Source organism: Danio rerio, chromosome 11 (genome assembly GCF_052040795.2).
Source record: "Danio rerio strain M-AB ecotype USA chromosome 11, GRCz13ab, whole genome shotgun sequence".
In the NCBI taxonomy this organism is placed as follows: Eukaryota; Metazoa; Chordata; class Actinopteri; order Cypriniformes; family Danionidae; genus Danio; species Danio rerio.
Genome location: NC_141031.1, coordinates 41802759 through 41828579, shown reverse-complemented (window position 1 = coordinate 41828579; position 25821 = coordinate 41802759). Strand labels below are relative to the sequence as shown.

The 25821-nt window shown below is 35.4% G+C and overlaps 1 protein-coding gene across 13 annotated transcripts in view; it reads right to left on the bottom strand.

Annotated features, from left to right (window-relative positions):
* Positions 1 to 10794: 10794 nt before the first annotated feature.
* Positions 10795 to 25821, bottom strand: part of epha8 (eph receptor A8) — a 336681-nt gene continuing 321654 nt past the window's right edge. For all 13 annotated transcript variants that reach the window (XM_087274196.1, XM_087274198.1, XM_087274200.1 and 10 more), the window contains 7 exons: positions 22524 to 22709; positions 20028 to 20089; positions 19705 to 19914; positions 18656 to 18805; positions 16975 to 17165; positions 14829 to 14984; positions 10795 to 11468 (listed from right to left, as the gene is read on the bottom strand). In XM_087274196.1, coding sequence (XP_087130322.1) covers positions 11354 to 11468; positions 14829 to 14984; positions 16975 to 17165; positions 18656 to 18805; positions 19705 to 19914; positions 20028 to 20089; positions 22524 to 22709 — 1070 coding nt within the window. In that variant the 3' untranslated portion in view covers positions 10795 to 11353. The remainder of the gene's footprint in view (positions 11469 to 14828; positions 14985 to 16974; positions 17166 to 18655; positions 18806 to 19704; positions 19915 to 20027; positions 20090 to 22523; positions 22710 to 25821) is intronic.

Here is a 25821-nt window from a genome sequence, read left to right as displayed (position 1 = left end):
AAACAACCTCCTACAGAAATAAGACAGAGGAATCAGTTCATTACTCGTTGAATTAGCTGCACGAAAAAAGTGCCACAGTAAATCCTGCGTGTGACGGAAAGACTCTGAGCTCTATTGTGTGAATCTTTTTCGTGCTAATAAGCTCCGTGAAGTTGAACCAGCGGTCAGGCCTCGCTGTGACTAACAAGGTTTAATCCGGGCCAAAAACACCACAGAAGCGCCTGATTCAGCATTTGCCCGATACCGTTCACGTTTCTGCGGCCCTTAAAAATATCTTATCTTCCGAATTAGGGCTTAATTTCTCCTCTGTCTGCTTGATATCTCCGGGGGCGCGATAATTTGCACAGCATGGATTGTATCAGATTCATGCAAATAAGGATCATCGGTGACAGACTTTGCTTATAACATCAAAGGGAAAGTTTGAGTGGTTTCGGGTGCAAGCAGAGGGCAGCCGAGGAAAGGTTTGCATTGGAATGATGCCGATTTGCATATATGCTAATGAGGGCGCTATTACATTTCACGAGGAACTAGCGAACGCCTTAACTCTGTGGGCTGGGGAATCCTTATTGGACTTGTTGAGGTAATTGGGTCACTGGCTGTAGATCTGTTAATTCTTAATGCATGTGAGCTGTGAGAGTTTTATTATGACTCATGGCACAGTCATGAGATTCATTAAGCTAATTAAGAGATGCTTGCTTACAGTGTGAGTTCACTGAATGTATTTGTAGCACATAAATGTTTAATTATTTTCTTTTCAGTTTATTTGTGATCTTTTTTTTTTTTAAATCAGCCCACCGGTTATAGAAGCTCTTTCCACTGGAAAAGTGGGTCATGTGGATTTATTTATTTGTTTATAGTATGTACAGACGTGAAGAAAATGTTTGGTGTCCTTCCTTTGAAGGAGGAAAACCTACAATGGTAACTGAAATCTTAAAACAAACCAAAAAAAAAGCAATAATTAATCCGAAATTACTGAAAATACTCTAATGAAAACCATATATTGCTGTCGAATTCAACAAATGTTGCAGTGAAAATTTTCTTGGCACACTTTGGCCCAATGAGTATCACTTGTTGCTGACCATGTCCATCCCTTTATGACCACAGTGTATGGTTACCTCCCGCAGGATAACACGCCATGTCATAAAGCGCAAATCATCTTAGACTGATTTCTTGAACATGACGATGAGTTCACTGTACACAAATGGCCTCCCCAGTCACCAGAGCTCAATCCAATAGAGCACATTTGGGATGTGGTGGAAGATTTGCATCATGGATGTGCAGCCGACAAATCTGCAGCAACTGTATGATGCTATCATGTCAACATGGAGCAAAATCTCTGAGGAATATTTCCAGTACCTTGTTGAATCTACGCCACGAAGGATTAAGGCAGCTTTGGAGGCAAAAAGGGGTCCAACCCGATACAAGTGTACCTAATAAAAGTGGCCGATGAGTGTATGTTTGGACACTCTATCCAATGAGAAAAGCTGATAGCAAACCCTATACATACACAACAGTGCTGCAAACTAAAGGTGCTCATGAATTTTTAATCAAAGTGTTTGTAGAAATTACAGGCATTGCAAATGTTTAGCCGTCAACAAGAGAGCCACTGTTTGCATTTCGTCCCTTTGGATAAACGTGGACAATAACATTTAAATATTTGTCTTGTTGGTTCGCAAAAGTAAATTTAGGTGCTGTTTGGCGTATCCAAATTAATATGGGATATGTTCTGCATTCTGATTATATTTATAATATAATAATATATCTTTATAACGTGACACCAATTTTCACAGAAATCATTTAACTTACAAGCAGTGAAGGATGATGCACATTTGCTGGGGTATTGAAACTTGTATTCAAGATTTTTTACAGTTGAAGTGAAAATGATTAGCCTTAGAATTATTAGAATTTTTTTTAGTAAAGGACAATGCACAGATATTGATGTTTCACAATGTTTTTACACTACATTATTTGAATCTACCAAGCTTAATGTTTGCAATGTTTACATTAGATCTAAATCCAAAATATCAGAAATTGTTTTCAGATTGTTAAGATATAATTAATGTCAATTTTAGTGCACTTGACAGATTTCATTCATTTTCCTTCTGCGTAGTCCCTGGTTTATCTGGGGTTACCACAGCGGAATGAACCGCCACTTACTTGACAGATGTATTTTTAACTTTAGATGGTTTGTGTAATGTGTTTTATGTTTGGTAAAATACTTTCTAATTGCATTTTTTTTTGTGATTTTTAGCTAATTACACTTATTACACTTACACATATCTTGACCCAATATGTGGATTTAGATGTTTTTGCAAAAAAAAAAAAGCAGAAGTGGATTTAGCTGATTTTGACGCTAAAGAAAATCGACCTTGATATAAACCAAAGAATTGTCTAAAGTGACATTTTTAAAACAAAAAGGATATTTTATTTACTAGCTAAAAACCCTATCGGTACATATAAAACGAAACTTCTAAACCTTATCAGAGGAGCCTGATAGAAATCACTCATTTACAAGAAAAGAGGTCTGATGGATTTAGAGGGTTTTGCATCTGAACTCTTCATATATATTTACAACTGATGCGTCTTCATAAAAAAGCATTACTTTTCCTAAGCTCCTTTTAATTAACAATACTTAATGCATATAGGCAAACATCAACAGAAAATATGATTGTTTAATTAATCTTGTAAAATGTATGTTAATTCAATATTATCCATATACAGTGCTCAGAATATATAAGTACACCCCTCACAAATCTCTCTTTTAAATTTACAGTTTATTGGAAGCTATACAATATTATATTTGTGCATATACATTAGATTAGTCAGTACTAATCTGGAGCTAATTAACAAAATAACTTACGATAACGGTCCACAAACTAGTACAGCTAAATTTATGTTATAGAAAAATATTAAATACAAATAAAAAAAGAGAAAAAATCAAGAAAAGCAAAAAAATTGAAATATTTAGTTTCAATTAATTCAATTAATTTTTTTCAATATTCAGCTTGAATTTAATTGTATAATCTTTCAGTTTCTAAATATGTTTGGTGACTAAAATATTATTTTAATAAATATATCTGTTTAATAAATGTGTTTTGTTTAAATGAACCAAATTACATTGCCTATATATTCATTGAGAAATGGATACAAATATTCATTTTCAAAATGAGGTGCACTCATATATGCTGAGCACTGTGCATTCTAAACTACGCATACAATTCTTCTGAAAATCCATACATGTATATAAACATTCATACATTTTTACTAAATATGTCCACTAACATTTTTAAAAAGCATATACGTATAGTAATTAAAATCTGTTATATCGGTAACTAAACTTACACTCTCAGTCAAACCTCTTCTGTGTCCTCATATCATCCCAAAATGTATGCATTATGTTCCATGTTTTGCATGATTTGTAACCTGCTGATATTCAGTTTGACTGCACCGGCTCCTCGATGGAGGACAGGATTCACTCATCACCAACACACACACACACACACACACAAACACTGAGTTTTCTGATGCACCGAGGCTTTGAATTCAACTCCAACATCTGAGACCGAAGATTTGACATCCACTGCAGAAGAAAGTCACTTTTACTGTCTGTGAGAAATGCAGATCAACTTCACTGTTGACAATATGCCTCTTTATAGTTAGACAGAAGCTTTAAATGTATTTGAACGTTTCGGTCCCATAAAAAAAAATGTCTGAATCTTATTGCATTAAATAAAATATCAAACATATGTTTCTTAACTTTCGCTGAACTTCTAACTCTGTCAACTTTTTTCTTGCTCAGTGATCTCATTTGTGAAACAAAAATATATTAGAATATAGTGGACTAATATAATGGAATACATTATACCATAAAGCTACCAATAGTGCATTAAAACAATTATGATATACTAATATTGTTATTAATACAATAATTGCACTAGATTTTATATATCTTCATTAAAATATGTCATATAATATGCAATAAATGTATATAGCTTTATTTAAATATTTTTTTTCAAAAAGATGATAATTTTATTTTTTTATTTGGAATGTAATTATATTGATTATAATAGTTACAGTTTTTTCTCAGTCATTAATCACAGCACTATTTACATTTGCACAACAGTTAATGCATTTCTCAAAACAAGTAGTATAAACTGCAAAACCTTGCTGATAACCTGCAAAAGCATGTCACTTGCTCAGAATGGATAGCCCATTCCTCAAAAGCAAGTATTCATGTCAAATGTCATCAAGATGAAAAGTCCTGACACCGTTGTTGACACCGTTGTTTATGAAGAAGATGTTCATTATGTTTTTTCATTATGACAGTTTACCCTGTACATTTTTTTCACTGCGAACAAGTCAGATTTTGGTGACTTGCTGAAAATGCTCAAGTCAGCACTTTATACTATTTGCACAGCCATTTGAAAACTACAGTAAAGTTAGACATCACTGCATTTAGTGAGGTATCTGAGTCCAAGACACTGAATATGTTTCACATTTTACTGCATTTGCTCTTTGCAATTCTAATATATTTACATCATTGTGCAAAAGAATTGTAATAAATCTGTATTTTTTAAATAAGTATAGTATTTTTGTATATATTAATGTATTTCTTCATTCTAAATCTTTGGTAAATGTTTTAATACATCAAAAAATTGTGATTATGATGACCATCCGACAAGCTAATCCAGCAGAGGAAAGTGCTTAAAATGCAGAATTGAAATCTCATATTTAAATAGAAAATGAGGTGAATAACTACAAAGATTTCCACTTTTTAAGAAAAAAGGAACCACCTATTTCACCAGGCGGCTACAGGCCTGAATACTTACTCATCACTTTTTGTTTATTTGAAAAATTAGCAATGTAAATGACATTCAGACACTTTTTTTTTCCCTTTTTAGCACGTAGAAACTAGATTCTCGGACTGAAAACTCTTCACCTGGACCTAATTCTGGGTATAATCCACTTCAAGGTGACATTTGTGCATGAATGCTTTCAGTGTGTCACGCAGAGAAGCGTCCAAATGGGCAAGTTACATTCCTGGCAAAGGCGAACACAGAAGAAAAAATAAATAAACTGTAAAAACACTCTCTAATACTTTTCCTCAACATAGAAGAAAACTTTCATAATGTGACAATAAAAGCCAAAAATATTAATATAGATCATTTTGAAGGATGTAAACAACAACAATGGCCCTAACATACTTCCTGTGTTCGATTTTTAAAGAGCCCCTATTATACATGAAATGGGGTTACATTGTTTGTTGTAGGGGTCTCCAACAACAGTCTAATAATAGCATCCCTAAATGTTACACAGTTTAAAACATGAATGTATCTGAATAGAAAAGAAGCATACTTGAGCAATACACTGATTTTTAATGCTTGGAAATACAACATTTGAACATGTTTGTAAAAAAAGGTCAACGTAGGTGTCTTTTAAGGAGCAAAAATAAAGCATATGGGCTCTTAGATTGCTGTTGTGTCTTCACTTATATTGCAAGTCATATTTCTCCGGCGCCTCATTTGGGATGATTTCATGAACTGGCCCCCATGACAAACTAATTGAATATCCCTGGTCTATACAAACAGTACTGAATCCGTTTTAAGGCAAAACACTGCAGAATGGGGTTAAAGAAATTACTAAAAATAACCACTAAGCCACCGTGTCGCCGCAATTGAACTCTGCAAATATAAAATGCTAAAGTGTGAATATAAAAGAAGTGTATTTTGGATGCTTTTGTTGCATTAGACAGAAAACAAAAGACTTTATCAAAAGCCAAAAAGCCCTAAATCTCAAAACTGACAGGCGCATGAAGAACAGTTTTGTTGCCTGCAGTGTCTCGCCGTAAGACATTAAATTCTCAGCTTTATGTTAAAGTAATGAAGAATCCTCTCAAAGGAGTGAATTAAAGCCCAGGGGACATTAAAAGCAATTGCTCTGCTGTCACCACAGTGCTGCTAGAGTGAGTTTCAGACACAACACTCATATCTACACCTGATAATACACGATAATCTTCTCACTAATATTCATGTGGGTCACCCAAACTGTGGAAAAGGTGTCAAATTTTACAACGTGTTTAAAAGAAAGGGGCAGTTCACCTAAACATGAACATTTGCTGATCATTAACTCACCCTCAGATCGTCCTACTGGTGACTTTTTTTGCTCTTCAGCAGAAGCCGGATTAAAAGATGATTTGTAGGTGAAACTGTGGTCTGTGGAGATTCATAAAATGTAAGTCAAGACAAAAAAACAAACATATACAGGCAAAACAAATATAATATTGGTTCCTGTAATCATTATTTGCATCAATGTTAACTTGCTGTGTAATACATCATACATTTTCCTTCGGCTTATTCCCTTATTTATCAGGGGTCGCCACAGTGGAATGAACCGCCAACTATTCCAGAATATGTTTTATGCAGCGGATACCCTTCCAAACACAACTCAGTACTGGGAAACACCCATACACTCTCGCATTCACACACACACACTCATTCACTACGGTCAATTTGTTTTTTTTCAATTTACCTGTACTGCATGTGTTTCGACTGTGGGGGAAACCGGAGCACCCGGAGGAAACCCACGCCAACACGAGGAGAACATGCAAACTCCACACAGAAATGCCAACTGGCCTAGCCAGGACTGGAACCAGCGGCCTTCTTGCGGTGAGGCGACAGTGCTAGCCATTGAGTCACCCTTGTAAAGTTGAAGTCAGAATTATTAGCCCTCCTTTGAATTTTTGAAAGTTTTTGATGTTTAACAGAGCAAGAACATTTTCACAGTATGTCTGATTATATTTTTTCTTATGGAGAAAGTCTTATTTGTTTTATTTCGGCTAGAATGAAAGCAGTTTTAAATTTCTAAAAAAACATTTTAAGGTCAAAATTATTAGCCCCTTTAAGCTATATATTTTTTTCAATAGTCTACAGAACAAATCATCATTATACAATAACTTGCACAATTACCCTAACCTGCCTAGTTAACCTAATTCACCTAGTTAAGCCTTTAAATGTCACTTTAAGCTGTATAGAAGTGTCTTGAAAAATATCTAGTCAAATATTATTTACTGTCATCATGTCAAAGATAAAAGAAATCAGTTATTAGAAATGAGTTATTCAAACTATTATGTTTAGAAATGTGTTTAAAAAAATCTGCTTTCTGTTAAACAGAAATTGGGGAGAAAAATAAACAGGGGGGCTAATAATTCTGACTTCAACTGAATATATATATATGTATATATCAACCTATATATATCAACCTTTTTTTTCAGACGTATTGCTTTCATTGATTTGCCTGTATATTTTTCTTTTACTCTATGATTGCAAGTCATCGAAAATGTCTTTGCTGTTATAAAACATTTATTTTTTTATTATGAAAAAACTAAATTACCTAATAAATTATTTAGTGAATGCACTATAACAGGGGAGAGCCGCCTTCCTGCAGATTTCAGTTGCTACCCATATCAAACACACCTGAACCAATTAATTAGCACCTGAACACCACGTGATAATTACAGGCAGGTGTGTTTGATATGGGTTGCAACTGAAATCTGCAGGACGGTGGCTCTCCAGGAACAGGGTTGGCCACCCCTGCACTATAAGAAAACAACAACTGTGAAACAAAAAAGTTGACTCAACTTAAAATTGTAAGGCAAACTGCTGCACAGCTTTTTTGAGTTGACTCAACTTTTAACCCAAGTACTGCACTTGACTTGATTTCAAGAGTTCACACTTAGCTCATGATTTATACATAGCTTGTTTGGCATTCTGTCCCGGGAGAGAGCCCTGAGCTCAAGGGATCCTCGAGCCCAGGGCTCCCCCCCTTTTTGCAGGGCGAGTGGAGATTGAGCTCAGGTCTATCTCAAACTCCCCCGCTGCTGAGGCCAAGGCGAACTTCCTGAGAGTAAGACATTATAAAAAAGGTTTAGGCTTGTTTTATCTATAATATAGAGCACATTTGGATGGTGGGAGGAAACCGGGGAACCCGGGGGAAACCCACGCGGACACGGGGAGAACATGCAAACTCCACACAGAAATACCAGATGGCTCAGCGAGGACCCAACACCATTGGTATTCTGCTGTGAGGCAACAGTGCTAGTCACTGGGCCACCGTCCCGCCCATTCTGGATAAAGGAGGAAGAGTGGGGAAGATTGGGTTTTCTTCCAGACGAAGATAGTTGTAGAAAGGAAATGAGGATATATATATATAGTGATTTGGGATCCTTTGATTGGAGGATCATAATTAGCTAATGTGGACCAGCTGGGTTAATCATGAGCACATGCTCCTCTCGAAAGTAGTTTAAAATTAAACTTCACTTAAGTTGAGTCAACTCAAAAAGTTTGAGAAGGGTCTGGCTGCAGACATGGTGCAGTGCAAGCTGAGCTGCATCCAATGCTTTTAATTGGGCTCACTTAACCCCACCCCTAACCCTACCTCTCCCAGTGACGTCACTAGCTCCATTGAGTGCATTGTGTCTGATACTGCATCATTGAGAAATGCAATCTCAGCTTGCATCATTAGGGCTGCATCCAGATACTATTGAAAAGTTCTGCAGCAAGTTACCTTTCAATTTTAAGTTGTTTTACAATGTTGTTGGTACACTGTAAAAAAGTGATCAGTTGCCTTTACTTAGGGCGTACTCACACTATGTACAGTTGCCTTGAACCGGGCCAAAGCACACTTGTCCCCACTCCCGTCTCCCCCGACAGCCCACACTCACATTACATTCGGGCCTGGGCACACTTACGTCATTGATGATGCGTTTTTCTGTAAGCGCTTTCGCTCAGCACAGTGGAGATTTCTTTAGTTATATCGTTTCAGTCGTTTGATATGCAGTGACAAGCAGTCAAATATTTCGCCGAACGGATCAGCCACTTTGACGCTCATAAACAATCATAAAGTCCTCGTGCTGCAGGAATTAGGAGGTTTGCTGAAGGTGCAGCTGTCGTGCAGTGAGGGGTTTGAGTCTTTAAAAATCGACGACAGTTAGCGTTCCTTGAACAGTAAGAATGATTAATAAATCCATATGAAACACTACCTTAAAAGTGAACTGCGCTCTGGCACACCTCTTCCAACCAGAGCCCCATTCAGAGCACTCACACTTTCCAAACGATCCAGGAAATGGGCCTGTGCATGGTTCTGATAGCATAGTGTGAGTACACCTGAAGTCAACAGGTTTACTCACTTTAAGTAAAGCAACTAAAAGCTTTTTACAATGAATAGTATTCATTGTGACATATTAATAATGTTATTATTAATATGTCATACTAATAATGTCTCTAGATACCAGCATAATTATGACAATAAAAAATAGCGTACAAGATTAAAGCGAACTGTAATCAAAAATAAAAAATTGTGAAATTAAAATCAGAATGAATTAAAAACAGTATACATCAGCTTAAGCTTTATGCTAAATACAGTGGGGGAAATAAGTATTCACAGTCATATGAATTGCTCAGGTGTGACTTTTCACATATTTGAGAGTTTTCCTGGCTGTGTTTTGAATCATTGTTTTGCTGAAATGTCCACCCTGGTTTCATCTTCATCATCCGCCAGTTAATGTATATGTTGTACTAAAGCAGCTGATATTCATTTACACTGTGAAAGGGCAGAGAATTGCTGAATAACTACTGAGCAATTTCAGCTGCTGTCTGGGCTTTCACTGTCTTTCTACACCTCCCTTTCTTCATGTGTTCAATCATTTTTCCATGCATCATTTCATTTTATTACACACAACTTAATTTGTGGACTAATTAATATTGTTTTCTTTGCATAAATAGATTTGTTTGGATGCCATCAACATTTAAAAAGTCAACGGCACCTTTAGAAATGTTTCCTGAGAAAAATAGTGACGAGTTTAATACTTATTTCCTCCACTGTATTTCTCATGCTATTAATTTGAACTACTAAAATGAAAATAAATATGTATAAAAGCAATACAGACATGTTTTAATAGAAAAAATCAATAATACAAATGACAGAAATGCACCAAAATTAAGAAAACAATACATTTTAATGAACACAAATATAAAAATAAAAGAAACATATCGAAACGTTAACACAAGTACCTCCATGATACTAAAACATTATCATATTGATAAACACATTTAAATATCCTCTCTGCGTTTGCTAAATGCATTGACAGACACAAAATGACAGTGTTTTGTTTTTATTTGCAAAGAAACAAAGAAAGAGCGCGCCAAAAAAAACAGTATTTTATTCATATTTACATATACGATTCATGGGAAACTAATTCCACCAAACAAACGCACAATTAATTTAATTAAATCTGATTAATCATAATTTAATAAATAAAAAAATAAGAATGAACATACAGATAATACCCTGTTGTCAAAAATTAAATGAGGTCCAGTGTTTTGGTAAAGTCAACATGAAATTTGTACTGACAACAAAGTTTAATGCACTTAAAATGCATTTTGATGACAAAATAAAACATGCACCGATGATGAACCGTCCATAATAATACACTGAGAAAAGTAATCAGGGTCAGTTTTAATTTCACGTTGACTTTAAAAGCGTCAGTCCCATCAAAATCCACACATTTATGTTCATTTTGCACCAAAATGAATCATGTATCCGATGTAAAACAGCCCGAACTCTGCGAACGCTAAGAAGAAATATTTCCAAACGGGTCTGAACTCTGAAAGAAAGACACACACTCCATTTCAGACAGATTTCAAAAGCGCTTCTGTTTTCCGCAGACCAACATTTACACACATTTATTCCTCTCATTTCCAGAGGGATTCGCCGCTGTACGCAATAAATAACAGCCGCTTGAGTTTCAGAGCGTTTAATCAAACACATGACATACATAATTGCCTTTCCCCCCTCTTTTTATGACCACAGAGACTAATTCAGCGTTTGTCCGTAATCTTGTGAAGAAGCTGAACGTTTCCTCCGGAGGGTTTCGGTTTTTGTCCTACAGTAGATTATTCGTTTATTCTCTTGCGACGTCTTGTTTTTTCTCGGTGTCATGTTTCAGGCACTCGTAGTTTCATCCGGCGCTGTGGTGGGTGTGGCCAAACTTGTACACTATGCATATTCATTTCCATGGTTTTAATATTCATTAGGTCCGCTCATTACATATTCATGACTCTAGAATTCAATAAAATCTTTATCCATGTACAACGATATTTAAATTATGTCATTTAAGGCAGTCCAAACATTTACAAAAGGAAGTAAAAGAGAAGAGAGATCATTGCTGAAGAAGAAGAAAAAAAAAACCTCCATCCTTTATCGCAGTAATAGTCCAGTTTTTGTTAAGGAGGGGAGAGTTTTTTTTTTTTTTGCAGTTCGTACATGAGACCCAAACATGTATCAGATCAGTCAGTGACTATATGTGCACGGAGGGCACGCTCTGGTTCAGTACCTGCGCTCTCATCACCTGGACGCTGGTCATGATCTTCTTCTGGTGGCCCATTAACGTGACGCCCAACCGCTGGATGTCGCTGAGATGGATGGAGAGAAAGAAATGTTATTAGATGTTACGAGATTATGAGAAGTCATCTGTTGTAGAATGTGTTATTAGGCATTGGTACACACACGGACGCAAGCACGCACGCATATATACAACTGAAGTTAAAATGATTATTCCCAAAGTGAAATAGTGAGCAAACTTTGTCAATAGACAATAGATAGATAAATCAAATGTATTTGATTACAAATCATAGACACCAGTACGTTGTTTTGTGGTATTTATTTGGTGATGTGTACCAAAATAATCTTTTATTTGCTGATAATGTGTCCTGTAAATATCATTAGTGTGGAAAGGAACAAATGCTGTTGCCATCACACTGCCCCCTAGTGTTTATTTAACTAAAAAAACTGCAGTCAAATGTATGTTGAAGTACGTTGTTGCGCGATTACACAAAAAAATGTAGCCTAAAGCACATATTTAAAATGAGCTTGTGTTGGTTAAATCTTATGTACCCTAAAAAAAAAGCCCCCATTTTTCTCATCAATATCACCAATTGATTAAAGGCTTCAGAGTCTCCCAATCCACTAAAACTACTGTATACCAAGCGGCAACCTCCCGCTCTCCCTCAGGAAGCCAATACGGAAGTAACTAAAACTGCAATTCATATGAAATTCCGCTAGTCCTGGCCGCTCCTGGCTCCAAAACAGAGCAAATTTCAATTGAGCCCACTGTTAGAATGGCCAACTTTACATCAGAAAAAAAGGTGTTTACAGCCTGGTACAAAAAAAGATTTTGGTTAATACAGCTAATATTACCCTTCATGACAACTGTGAGGGGGGTGAATTTCTTTATAACTCATCCGTTTCCTTTATATTAAGTTATATTAAGTTTGCATAATTAAGGGAGTGGCCACTTGAGTGACAGTTAGGTCTCGCTGGTCGCTGTCACGTCACCTCTGCAGATTAGCGACTGAACTCGGCATATTTATCGTATTTCTGTGTTGTTTTATGTGGCTTTTCACAGTCAACTGCCTTTTGGACTTGTTTCCCACAATTATTAGATGGCATGGCATGCTGAGGGCACTTAATTGTGCTCACAAACCATTCACGTGGCCTCCGTTTCCCATGTGAGTAAAGTTATATACTTATATACCATCTCTGTACATGTATTTGTTTTATTTAAGATCATTTATCGTTTATATTTATATTTAGAGCTGTAATGCACTCCAGAATCTGTCAGATTGATTAGCTTTAGGCTCTAGAACAGTCATCTGAAGCGTTGTCATACAGTGTTATGCTGGAGTTCATCAATAGTCTTACAGTAACTAACACAGACTATATCTGAAGTGTTTGGAAGTAATTCGCGTTTTCCTCCTGTTGAAAAACGTCATAAGAACAATGTTTAGTGGCTCAATGCATTACAGCAGTGTTTTTAAAAGTCTAAACACTTTATTGATATAGTATACAACCAAGCACAAGTGGTCAGAATACAAACGAGTCACAGGTGATAAAGTATTAAGCGTTCTCCCAAAGTAAAGTGTGTCTGAACCAGGTCCAAGCTAAATGCTAGCAGGTGTCTGTAGCTCCGCTCACTCTCCGCCTCTTTGCCCTTGTTTGGTATCCCGCCGTGGGTGTGATGACGCGTGACCAAAATGGCGACGGTTGGCCGCGCCTACTTGTGGCTTCTTTTGCGCTCTTCAGAAACCTATGGGTGACGTCACGGACACTACGTCCATATATTTTACAGTCTATGCTGTATGCCAACAGAACCAACCTATTGGAAAATCATAGACACCATCAAGTTGTTTTGTGATATTTATTTGGTGTTGTGCAATAAACTGTGCAAAAAATACTCCTTTATTTGTTGATAATGTGTCTTGTAAATGTCATTAGGATGAAAAGGAACCAATGCTGTCTGTGTTACACTGCCCCCTAGTGTTTAATTGACTAAAACTGCAGTTAAATGTATGTTGAAGTACATTGCTGTGCAATTTCACAAAACAAACTGTAGACTAAAGGACATATTTCTAAACAGCATGTGGAGGTTCAATCTAGGCATATGTAGGTTCAAAACCTCCCATTGATTAAAGGCTGCAGTGTCTCCCAATCTACCAAAACGATTGACCTTATTCTACAATGCGGAAGTGCGCTCATTTTTGCAATTGTTTTAGAACTTTCGATTTAGTTGTCTATGGGAGAAAAGACTAGGAATAATAAAAGGCAGAAAGCAGTTAAACTACTTACTCTACAAACAAGCGTTTACATGACTATACAGACAAAATAGAATCATACAATACAAGAAAATATCAGTTTGCAACATGAAGCAGCAAAACGAGATGTTTTTATTGTCTAAAAATGAATGGAAGTGAATGAGACGGGAAGTCTCGAGCCAAAAAGTTTCAAATGGCTGTGCCCGCTCGTACACGGAGAATAAGGTGAATACCAACCGTACCGAACTTTTGGCCAACCATAGACCCCATAAAGTTGTTTTGTGAAATTTATTTGGTGTTGTGCAAGTAACTGCACGAAAATACTCCTTTATTCGTCAATAATATGTCATTGTCAATAACGTTAGTGAGTGCAAAACTGCAGTCAAATGTATGTTGAAGTATTTTGTTGTGTGATTTCACAAAAAATAAACACTAAAGCACAAATTTCCTATCAGCTTGTGAAGGTTCAATTTAGTGTAACCTCCAAAATATTGCATTTTTACCATCAATACCACCCATTGATTAAAGACTGCACTGTCTCCCAATCTCTAAAACTATACCAGCAGGACCAACCTACTGTATTGGCTAACCATAGGCACCATTAAGTGACTTTTGTGGTATTTATTTGGTGTTGTGGAAAGAACAGCATGAAAGTACACTTTTATTTATCAATAATATGTCCCTGTAAATATCATTAGTGTGAAAAGGAGCAAAAGCTGTTGCAGTCATACTGCCCCCTAGTGTTTATTTGACCAGTAAACTGAAGCAAACGTATGTTAAAGTATGTTGCTGCGCGATTTCACAAAAAAATGTAGCCTAACGCATATATTTCCAATAAGCTTGTGTAGGTTAAATCTAGTGTACCTCAAAAAGTTCCCATTTTTACCATCAATATCAGCCATCGATTAAAGGCTGCAGTGTCTTCCAATCCACTAAAACTATCCCAACAGGACCGATGGGCTAGACGACGGCCACACAGTCCCGAAACCACATCTAATGGCCATTGATCATCTGACTTGAAGAGGTGATGATCAATCAAGGCCTTAAAGCCATAAAGACACCTCCAATCTGTCCTCCATCCACCTCCGCCAGCTGGAGCCCTGCGATCTAAACGGCTTCATTTCTGTGTTAGCAATCTGGAGCACTCCATCGTGTTACGGAGTAAGAACTCAATCAACTCACTGTTGTTTCATGCTCATCACATGTCCAAGTGTGCGATACCCTCCTGCGGCAAAGTGGTCCTTATAGCGGCCCATTTTAATGGTGTCCAACCACTCGTCCACCGATCTGCAGCTGGTGAAATCAGGAATACTTCTGTTCATCAAAGGACTGTTTAGTCTGAAATGAGAGCGGAGGGTGTGAGGAGACACGTACGAGATGTACCTTTGAAATGCTGCGAGCGCGGGCAGAAAATCAATATGAGTTAAAATGATAGAGAAGGTACAAAGAGGGGGGGGGGGAGGCTGTAGGTCTGGCCGGTTCGGGTAGATTAATACAGGGATGAAATCCTTATTTCTTCCCATCAGCGCATCTGGATATGCACCGGCAACTTGACAGGACTTGGCGCTCGGAGCTGAGCAATTTATACAAGTCCAATTGTGAAAGCAGAAGCGTTCGTTTTCGGTTCACCGCAGATCAATGTCAATATAGCGCAGAGGTCTTTTATTTAACAGCGAACACATCTATTTGAGACCAGCTTATTGGAAAACGTACACTGGCGTCTTAAAGCTGCAGATTCACAGCCTCTCGGATCAAACTTTCTTGTCAACTTTGTACGACTTTTGAAAATGATCACATGTGCAAATGATTTCTGCTGCTTGTTCAGATTCCATGTTTAAAATGACAATTCCTGACTTTTTCTTCGGCAGTTAATATTATTTGTGTTGTTCAATTCACCTTGACCTAATTTTTTTTTGCTAAATTGTTGCAAACAATTTATATGGGCTGAATTTAAACAAATTAAACATAATGTTTATGTCACGCTGGTAGACAAGGAAGACAGAGGTGGTTATCTTTCCACAAGTTCTATTCAAAACGAAGTCACTAACTATAAAGGGCACTCAATGGGTTGGTATATATGCTGATGTGTTCTTTATACACGGCAATATAAGTGTCAATAGCTGTAGCATTCGATCTCACTAGAAGTCGCTCTCATTGGAAACGGCAGAAGAGTATACGAACACAGTTCATTAAGCAGGTAGTGGATCTTCTAGCACAGTGGTTCTCAAACTGTGGTACGTGTACCACTAGTGGTACGCGGGCTTCCTTCTAGTGGTACAGGGAGGAATGAAATATGTCATGTACATGCTACATACATTTCAAAATGGATTAAAAATTATGTATATAATATGCCATATATGATGTATAGCCTAAATTTCTGAGCTAATCTGCCAGGTTTTTTAACTGTGCAGAGTTGTAGCTGATTTACTGGGCCTACTATGCTACTGTATTTCAATACTGCTCATTTTAGTGGTACTTGGAGAGACAATTTTTTTCTAAGGTGGTACTTGATGAAAAACGTTTGAGAACCACTGTTCTAGCATATCTGTCAGCCCTCCCAATTTTTCCGGGATTCTTCCGTATTTTACTGTTCTATCCCGCTATCATCCCGTAAAGCTATTTTCCCATATTTCTCCCGTATTTTTACTCTTTCTCTGAACAGCTGAGCCTCCCTATACGCAACCCATACCGCCGAACCACCAGGGGTCGCCCCTTGCTCTTAATTGTGAGTCTGTTCTGCTGTGCTTTCGCTTTGTTTAGGAATGAAAACATGAAAAAACTTATAAATATTAAACACGGCGCGATTCCCTTTCCTTTTAATTACAGGTGCTGTCGCCCGTCCTATACAATCCTCAAAACAGTCATATAATGGTGCATTACTGTCAGCTGACGTGCTCCATAGTGATAAACAGACGCTGTTTCCCAAACAGATTCTATACACGCGATTTGAAGCGGAGAGTCTGGCTTTTAGGTGCGTGTTTAAACAGACATACACACATAATAATAATAATAATAATAATAATAATAATAATAATAATAATAAATATCTCAATCTTGGTGTTTTTTTTTCAATACAGCTAATTTTGTCTTAAATGAGCATAAAAAGTTAAGAAAGCAGTCGAATGCTTTTCATTATAATGTTAGATGTGTGCATTATTAAAGTGATATATAAATTTATTTATATATATATATATATATATATATATATATATATATATATATATATATATATATATATATATATATATATATATACTTATTTATAATTTTATTGAATGACACATTGCTTTTATTATCCATTAGGATTGTATTAATTACAGGAGCTCACCTGCACAATGTTTCCACTGATTTGAGTGTTTCAGGAGTGCGGATCAGTTTGTCCAGGACTGTGACGATCTGGCAGAATTTGGGTCTTTCGTTGCGGTCTTTCTGCCAGCAGTCCAGCATGAGGGTGTGGAGGGCCCCGGGGCAGCCCATGGGGGCTGGGAGACGGTAACCCTCCTCTACGGACTTGATCACCTGAGGTAAAAAAAAAAAAAAGAAAGATTTTATATGTGAGATATTGCATTAACTTTTCAGTTTGTCAAAAAAGTAGCATTTCTATGAAGACAGGTTCATTTTTGTTCTAGTTTACTGCAATTTAATGCCAAAATAAATTTAGCCGAAGGTGTTAAGAATATTATAATTCATTTTAATTAAAATAAAAAAATACTACCTTAATAGCTGTGGAAACAATTAAAATGATTGTTAAAATTACTTTTTTTTGTCATTATTCTTCTTCTTGATATTGTTAGAATAATAATATTAATAATAATAATAATAATAATAATAATAATAATAATATTTTAATACTTTTATTATAATAAAACATTTTAATATTATTTTGGTTTTAAGGCTTTATATCAACAACAACAATATAATAATAATAATAATAATAATTATTATTATTATTATTATTATTATTAGTGAATTAGTAGTATTAGTAGTTATTAATGAAAGATTATTTAAAATAATAAATAAGGTTGTGTGTGAAATTTAAGACAAAATTATTGATAGTTTTTTATAATATAGTTTTTATAAAACAGTTTTATATATTTTTAAAATATTTTCCTAATAATTTGTCTTCATCTGTACGTCTTAACTATTGTGACTGATCAAATAATGTAAAAAATAAGTTACCTCTATCTCATATTATTTATGGATACTGCATCTTTAAATTAATCAAATATGTGCTCCTTTTATAATAATAATAACAACAACAACAATAATAATAATAATGATAATAATAATAATAATAATAATAATAATAATAATAATAATAATAATAATAATGTTTTAATACTTTTATTTTAATAAAACATTTTTAATATTATTTTGGTTTTAAGGCTCTATATCAACAACAACAATATAATAATAATAATAATAATAATAATAATAATAATAATAATAATAATAATAATAATAATAAATACTTTTATTAATAAAACGTTTTAAAATTATTTTGGTTTAAAGGCTTAACATCAACAACAACAACAACAATAATAATAATAATAACCTAAAAAATTATTACAATATTAATAATAATAGTTAATTAACCTGTTTTTAATGCTATTTTGGTTTAAATGCTTCATATCAACAACAACAACAACAAAAATAATAATAATAATATTAATAATAATAATAACATTTTATACTTTTAATAATAAAACGTTTTAGAATTGATTTGGTTTAAAGGTTTCAAGTCAACAACAACAACAAAAACAACAACAACAACAACAATATAATAATAATAATAATAATAACAGTAAAAATTATAATAACAACTTTGTGCTTTTTAATTATTATTTTGATTTTAAGGATTATTAAAAAATTATTAAATCCTACATTTACTTACTACTGCATGATAATATGTCAAAATACTAATATTAAGATTTTTTTCCCTGCTGTATGCTAGCAAACTACTTATAAAACAGCTCATAGTTTTAAGGGCAAGTGTAGTTTAGACCCACATCTCTGTTGGTCAAGTTCCAATATGGCCGTTCTCCATATGACATCACTTCCCACATCACCACTCCATAACTCCACACATCACTGGAGGAGGAAAACTTTCGATAGGCGATGGCCTCCGGTGCTGTCCAGCGGATGGGGATCTTCCCTCCCTGAAATTACACAGAAAGGGAGGAAAAATAACCAGCATTCACGTGTAAAAAAGATGAATTTGCTGCGATCAGCAACAGTTTTTATATGATGTTTGAAAAACAAAATTGATTCATTCATTTTCCTTCGGCTTAGTCCCTTATTTATTTAGTGGAATGGACTGTCAACTATTTCAGCATATGTTTTACGCAGCGGATACTGCAGCCCAGTACTGGGAAACATATATAACCATATGTAACCCCGCCTGTCCAACGCCACCCAACCCGCTCCGAGCTGGTATTGAACCGGTCACCTTCTGCATGGGTGTCGGTTGCTCTACCAAGAAGGCTAAAGGCCATGGCCTCTAGCATCTGTCACTAGAGCACCTTTAGAGGTCAGAGGAGTGAGGTTTACCTGCACAGCACTTACTAGCTGACCTCCATTACACTCACCCCCCTAAACCTCACTCCCATCCAGGTCACGACACCAATGTAACCCCGCCGATCCTACGCCACCCAACCCGCTCCGAGCTGGTATCGAACCGGCGACCTTCCGCAAGGGAGTTGGTTGCTCTACCAAGAAGGCTAAAGACCATAGCCTCTAGCATCTGACACTAGAGCACCTATAGTGGTCAGAGGAGTGAGGTTTACCTGCACGACACTTACTATGTGCATGTGTTTACATAAAATATAGCCTTTTCACATTAATAAATAATTAAAGCGGTATCAGACATCTTACCTGTGTTGTGCAGTGTTAATCTAATTTTATTTTATTCATTAAATTTAGTTTTATATTTTATTCATTCATTCATTAATTTTCTTTTCGGCCTAATCTTTTTATTAATAAGGGCTCGCCACAGCGGAATGAACCGCCAACTTATCCAGCATATGCTTTACAACAGTAAACAGTGTGTTAAACTCACGCTGGTGGTATACGCTGCATCAGGATCGTCCTCCAGCACTCGTGAAAGCCCGAAGTCTGAGATCTTGCACACCAGATTACTGTTGACCAGAACGTTTCTGGCGGCCAAATCCCGGTGGACGTAACCCAGATCAGCCAAGTAAGTCATGCCAGCCGCGATGCCACGCAGAATCCCAACCAGCTGAATAATGGTGAACTGACCGTCGTGTCTCTGTTTGCAGGAGGAGAGAAAGAAAAGATTGAACTGGGCTTCACAGGGAGATTCGCTGAGGCGAAGCTGAACTGCAGAGATATAAGAGAACAAACTGAAACGTGTTTACAGACCCTCAAGAAAGAGTCCAAGGAGCCGTTCTCCATGTACTCTGTGATGATCATTACCGGTTTGCCTTGGTGGAGAACGCAGAAAACACAGAGAAGAAAAAAAGACGGAGAAGAAGATGTCAGGAGATTGGAGAGATGATGCAAGAGAAATTGGAGTTTTTTTGTTTTCTTCACTTTTTACTCTACTGTGGGTGAATTATTGATTTACTTGAGGACCAGTGTACATTCAGCCGGTCATTATTAAGAGATAAACCTAGACAGGGTGATCAGGAAGCTGAAGGGGTTTTATATTTCAACACAATAGGGTTTACAGTGCAGATTTCTTCCATAATACAAGACTACTTACTTTAGAAATCTATGGATAAATTCACAATGAGTTGATTTGAGTTATGTAAATATTAACACAATTTATTTGAACTTTTAAGATTCAATACAATTAAAAGAAAATACTTTAAATGACTGATTTTAGATTATTATATACCATACTATTCATTCATTCATTCATTCATTTTCTTTTCATATCCGGGACCAGGCCATATCCTGAGCTGCTGCTGCGCTGATGGTCGTGGGGAGTGGAGAACATGAGTCTGATTCCAGCGACGCTCCAGGGACAGACGAGTCTTCGCTGAGGCCATCTTCCAGCCTAAACCACGGCGAATGAAGTTCTGCACAAGACTTTTGGCCAGCGGAGAAATTAAAATGGTCGTGCCCAACTGAGTCTGGTTCTCTCAAGGTTTTTTTTCTTCACTCCCATCAGGTGAAGTTTTTTTTCCCTCTCCGCTGTTGCCACTGCCTCGCATGGTTCAGGATTGGTAGAGCTACGCATCGATGAATTTGCTCTTCGGTGTTTGAACTCTCAGTAATGATTAAATCACACTGAACTGAGCTAAACTGAACTGAACTGAACTTAAACACTAAAACCTGAACCACACTGTTCCAGTTACTGAACCACACTGTTCCAGTTACTATGACCATTTATGTGAAGCTGCTTTGACACAACCTACATTGTAAAAGCGCTATACAAATAAAGCTGAATTGAATTGAATTGAATTTTCGGCTTAGTCCTATTATTAATCTGGGGTTTACCACAGCGGAATGAACCGGCAACTTATCCAGCATATGCTTTACGCAGCGGATGCTCTTCCAGCTGTAGCACCCACTCTCATTCACACACATACACTACGGACATTTTAGCTTATTCATTTCAACTATAGCGCATGTCTCTGGAGGAAACCCACGCCAACACAGGGAGAACATGCAAACTTTACACAGAAATGCCAACTGACCAAGCCGAGGCTTGAACCAGCGACCTTCTTGCTGCAAGGGGACAGCGCTACCCACTGCGTCACCACACCGCTCATACCATATTTTTATTGTATCTTATTTTAGATATTTTTATATCTACAAAATTAATTAGAACTTTAAGATTTAATAGTATTGAATTGAAAAATATATAATTAAAACTATTGATTTTCAAATAATATTTACCATTTTTTGTATATTTTTATATTTACAAACTTAATTTGAACTTTTAGGTTTCAATACAACTGAATTTTTAAAAAAATTATAATTGAAATGACTGATTTTAAAACGATATATAACATTTTTATATGACCATATTTTACATATCATATACAATTTAATAAATTATAATGTATTTATTTATAAATTATATATTTGTAAAATATATTTAAATTGTTTTATGTAATATATATATATATATATATATATATATATATATATATATATATATATATATATATATATATATATATATATATATATATATATATATATATATATATGTAATTTTTTATTTTATAATAATAATATTAATAATTCAATAAACTGATTAATTATAATCTATACACTGTAATAAATTTATAAGATGAAGCATTCATTTACAAATATGACAATATAAGTAATAGTATTACATTTTAATTTATTATTAAAAAGAACACAACAAAAAATGAATAAATAAATGTATTTTTTAATTGAACTATATATATATATATATATATATATATATATATATATATATATATATATATATATATATATATATATATATACACACACACACACATACATATACATACATATACATATATATACAGTATATATGTATGTATTTAGATATGTAGATCTATCTATCTATCTATCTATCTATCTATCTATCTATCTATCTATCTATCTATCTATCTATCTATCTATCTATCTATCTATCTATCTATCTATCTATCTATCTTTTTTTAAGCGATCAGTAACTTTAACTTTGAAAGTTGATTTTCCGTAAAGTCAGTAAACCCATTGACTTAACTTTTATAATTATGCACATAGTAAGTCTACTTAATAATTGTTAGGCAACAAATTTACTCTTAAGTCAACATATTGGTTTTTACAGAGTATAAACATACAAGCATTCATAAATGATTAAATATGGCATTCCAGCAAATAAATACAAGTGCATGAACACAAAAAGACGTGTTTGGTTCTTACTGCGAGTAACCACCCCCTCGAGGTGGATGACGTTTGGGTGGTCGAACTGTGCCATAATGCTGGCTTCAGCCAGGAAATCTCTCCTCTGCTTCTCGGTGTATCCGGCTTTAAGAGTCTTCAGAGCCACCGGGACGTCACGTTTCCCCGGCAGCTTCATCCGGCCGTAACACACTTCCCCAAACTCTCCTGAAGAGCGCCAGAACAGAGGACAGTTCATAATCACGCTCCAATCACAGCCTCTATTTTAATGAACTAAGAGCATGGTCTAAAGCACACAGCACTTAGAGATGTATTTAGAGTGTCCAAATCAGTGGTGTAAAGTAGCAAAGTACAAATACTCAAATGACTGTAATTGAGTAGTTTTACTCAGGAATTTTACTTTACTAAGCTGTTTTAACAATGTGTATTTTTACTTTCCCTTGAGTCCATTTTTAGTGCCGTGTCTGTACTTTTACTCCACTATTTTCCTTCAACCTGCAGTCACTACTTTATTTGTTCATGTCTATGGGGACTGGCTAAGTAGAAAAGATGAGACAAGGGATTCTTGTCCAATCAAATTGCAAAAAAAATTGCAAAAGTAAGAGAAATTCATCAGGTATGGCAACCAAAATCCAACGGCTGATAGACATTATAGTGGTAACATTCACACAATTTCAAGCTGTAACATCATCAGATGATGACATTTGGTTGGTTTTAGTTTGGAAGTTTGAGTTCTGAATGCATCTAAACAGTCTCTGGTTCAATGCACGTAAAGATTTTGGACATCTTCTTGGTGTAGTGTAGTGACTAGGTTGAAGGAAAATAGTGGAGTAAAAGTACAGATACAGCACTAAAAATGTACTCAAGGGAAAGTAAAAGTACACATTTGTAAAACCACTTTGTAAATTACAATTTCTGAGAAAAACTAATCAATTACAGTCATTTGAGTATTTGTAATTAGTTACTTTACACCAGTGCATGCCACTGATGAGAGAAGGACATTTACTGTATGACTGAAATTGACAAATGGCAATCACTAAATGCACTTCAGAATGTTACGTTTACACACACGCTTCAACATTCAGTGTAATACTCACTGCTCGAGTACTTTTAAAAGGGTTACTTTTTACTCATACTCTTGAGAATTATTTACAAGATACTTTTACTCTACCTGTACTACATTTAAATGGTACTTAAATGGTCCCTTGAGTCCATTTTTAGTGCCGTGTCTGTACTTTTACTTCAATATTTTATTTCAACCTGCAGTCACTACTTTATTTTTTCATGTCTATGGGGACTGGCTAAGTAGAAAAGATGAGACAAGGGATTCTTGTCCAATCAAATTGCACATAGAAAGTAAATCTCATCATAATGAACCTGAAGACATGGGCGCTTTATAAATACGGCAAACAGTTTGGAAGCATTAAAAGTGTCCAAGGGGATGTCCAAAATCTTTACACACAATGATCGAGAGACTGTTCAGATGCTGTCATGTTAGTGGTGGAAAGAGTACTGAAAAATCATACTTAAGTAAAATTACCATTACTTGCCTACAAATGTAGTGCAGGTAGAGTAAAAGTATCTGTTGTAAATATTACTCAAAGTATGAGTAAAAAGTAGCTCTTTCAAAAGTCCTCAAGAGTAGTGAGTAATGAGTATTACGTTGTTAAAAGCTGATGCATGTACATGTCATTTGTAAATGTGTGTACACGTAACATTCTGTAGTGCATATAGTTATTGCCCAGCAGGCACACAATGTCATTAAACGTTAATATTAGGTTAGATTTAGGTTGTGATGTCAGGTGACCAAAATTCAATGTCTAGCCAGTGTCTAAGGACAACGTTATTTTGATGCCCATAATGACATCAAATGACGTTGATATTTGGTTGATTTTAGGTTGTGTTAGAAAGTGACCAAAATCCAACGTCGAGCAAACATCTCAAACTAACATCATGTTTACATCAAATACTGACATTTTTTCATCAGGTATGGCAACCAAAATCCAACGGCTGATAGACGTCATAGTGGTAACGTCCACACAATTTCAAGCTGTAACATCATCAGATGATGACATTTGGTTGGTTTTAGTTTGGAAGTTTGAGTTCTGAATGCATCTAAACAGTCTCTGGTTTAATGCACGTAAAGATTTTGCACATCTTCTTGGTGTAGTGTAGTGACTAGGTTGAAGGAAAATAGTGGAGTAAAAGTACAGATACAGCACTAAAAATGTACTCAAGGGAAAGTAAAAGTACACATTTGTAAAACCACTTTGTAAATTACAATTTCTGAGAAAAACTACTCAATTACAGTCATTTGAGTATTTGTAATTAGTTACTTTACACCAGTGCATGCCACTGATGAGAGAAGGACATTTACTGTATGACTGAAATTGACAAATGGCAATCACTAAATGCACTTCAGAATGTTACGTTTACACACACGCTTCAACATTCACAGTGTAATACTCACTGCTCGAGTACTTTTAAAAGGGTTACTTTTTACTCATACTCTTGAGAATTATTTACAAGATACTTTTACTCTACCTGTACTACATTTAAATGGTACTTTTACTTGAGTATAAATTTCCAATACTCTTTCCACCACTGGTCACCATTTTAACCCTTGTGTGTTGTTGTGGATGTTTTCATCCTCTCTGGGGTGATTTTGAGTCTCAATGTGGCCACAACTTTGTGTTTCAGCAAATGGAATGATTTTTGGAAACATATTTTAAGAAAATGTTTTGAAAATGTCTAAAAAATTCAACAAAGTCGGCGCCAATAGCCTAGTGGTTAATTGCGCCGATATTTATTATCATGTTTGAAAAAGCCTTTTGCACTATACTGTTCTATATCTGCATAACTATGGTTTGCACTCATTTGCTAAATGCTCTTAATGTGATTGTACTGTTAACAATTTTTTATTCCTTATGTATATTTTTAGACTACATGTTATGTCTATTTTTTAGACAACATTTTATGTACAATTGTATATATTGCAAATTTTCTCTTTGCTAAAACTCTTTTTATATTACCATTATATGTTAGGCACCTGATAGGTCTGAGAGTAACATTATTTCAATTCTCTATATGTCCGGTACATGTGGCTGAATTGACAATAAAGCTGACTTTGACTTTGATTTAGCACCATGGTGCTCAACAACAGCAACCGAGTTCGATTCCCAGCTCAAGGTTCTTTGCAGACCCTTCCTCTATTCCACTATTTCCTGACTATTCTCTGCACTATTCTATCAATTTAAGGCTAAAAACACCTAAAAAAAATAATTATAAAAATAAAAAAAATTCAACAAAACACTATGGG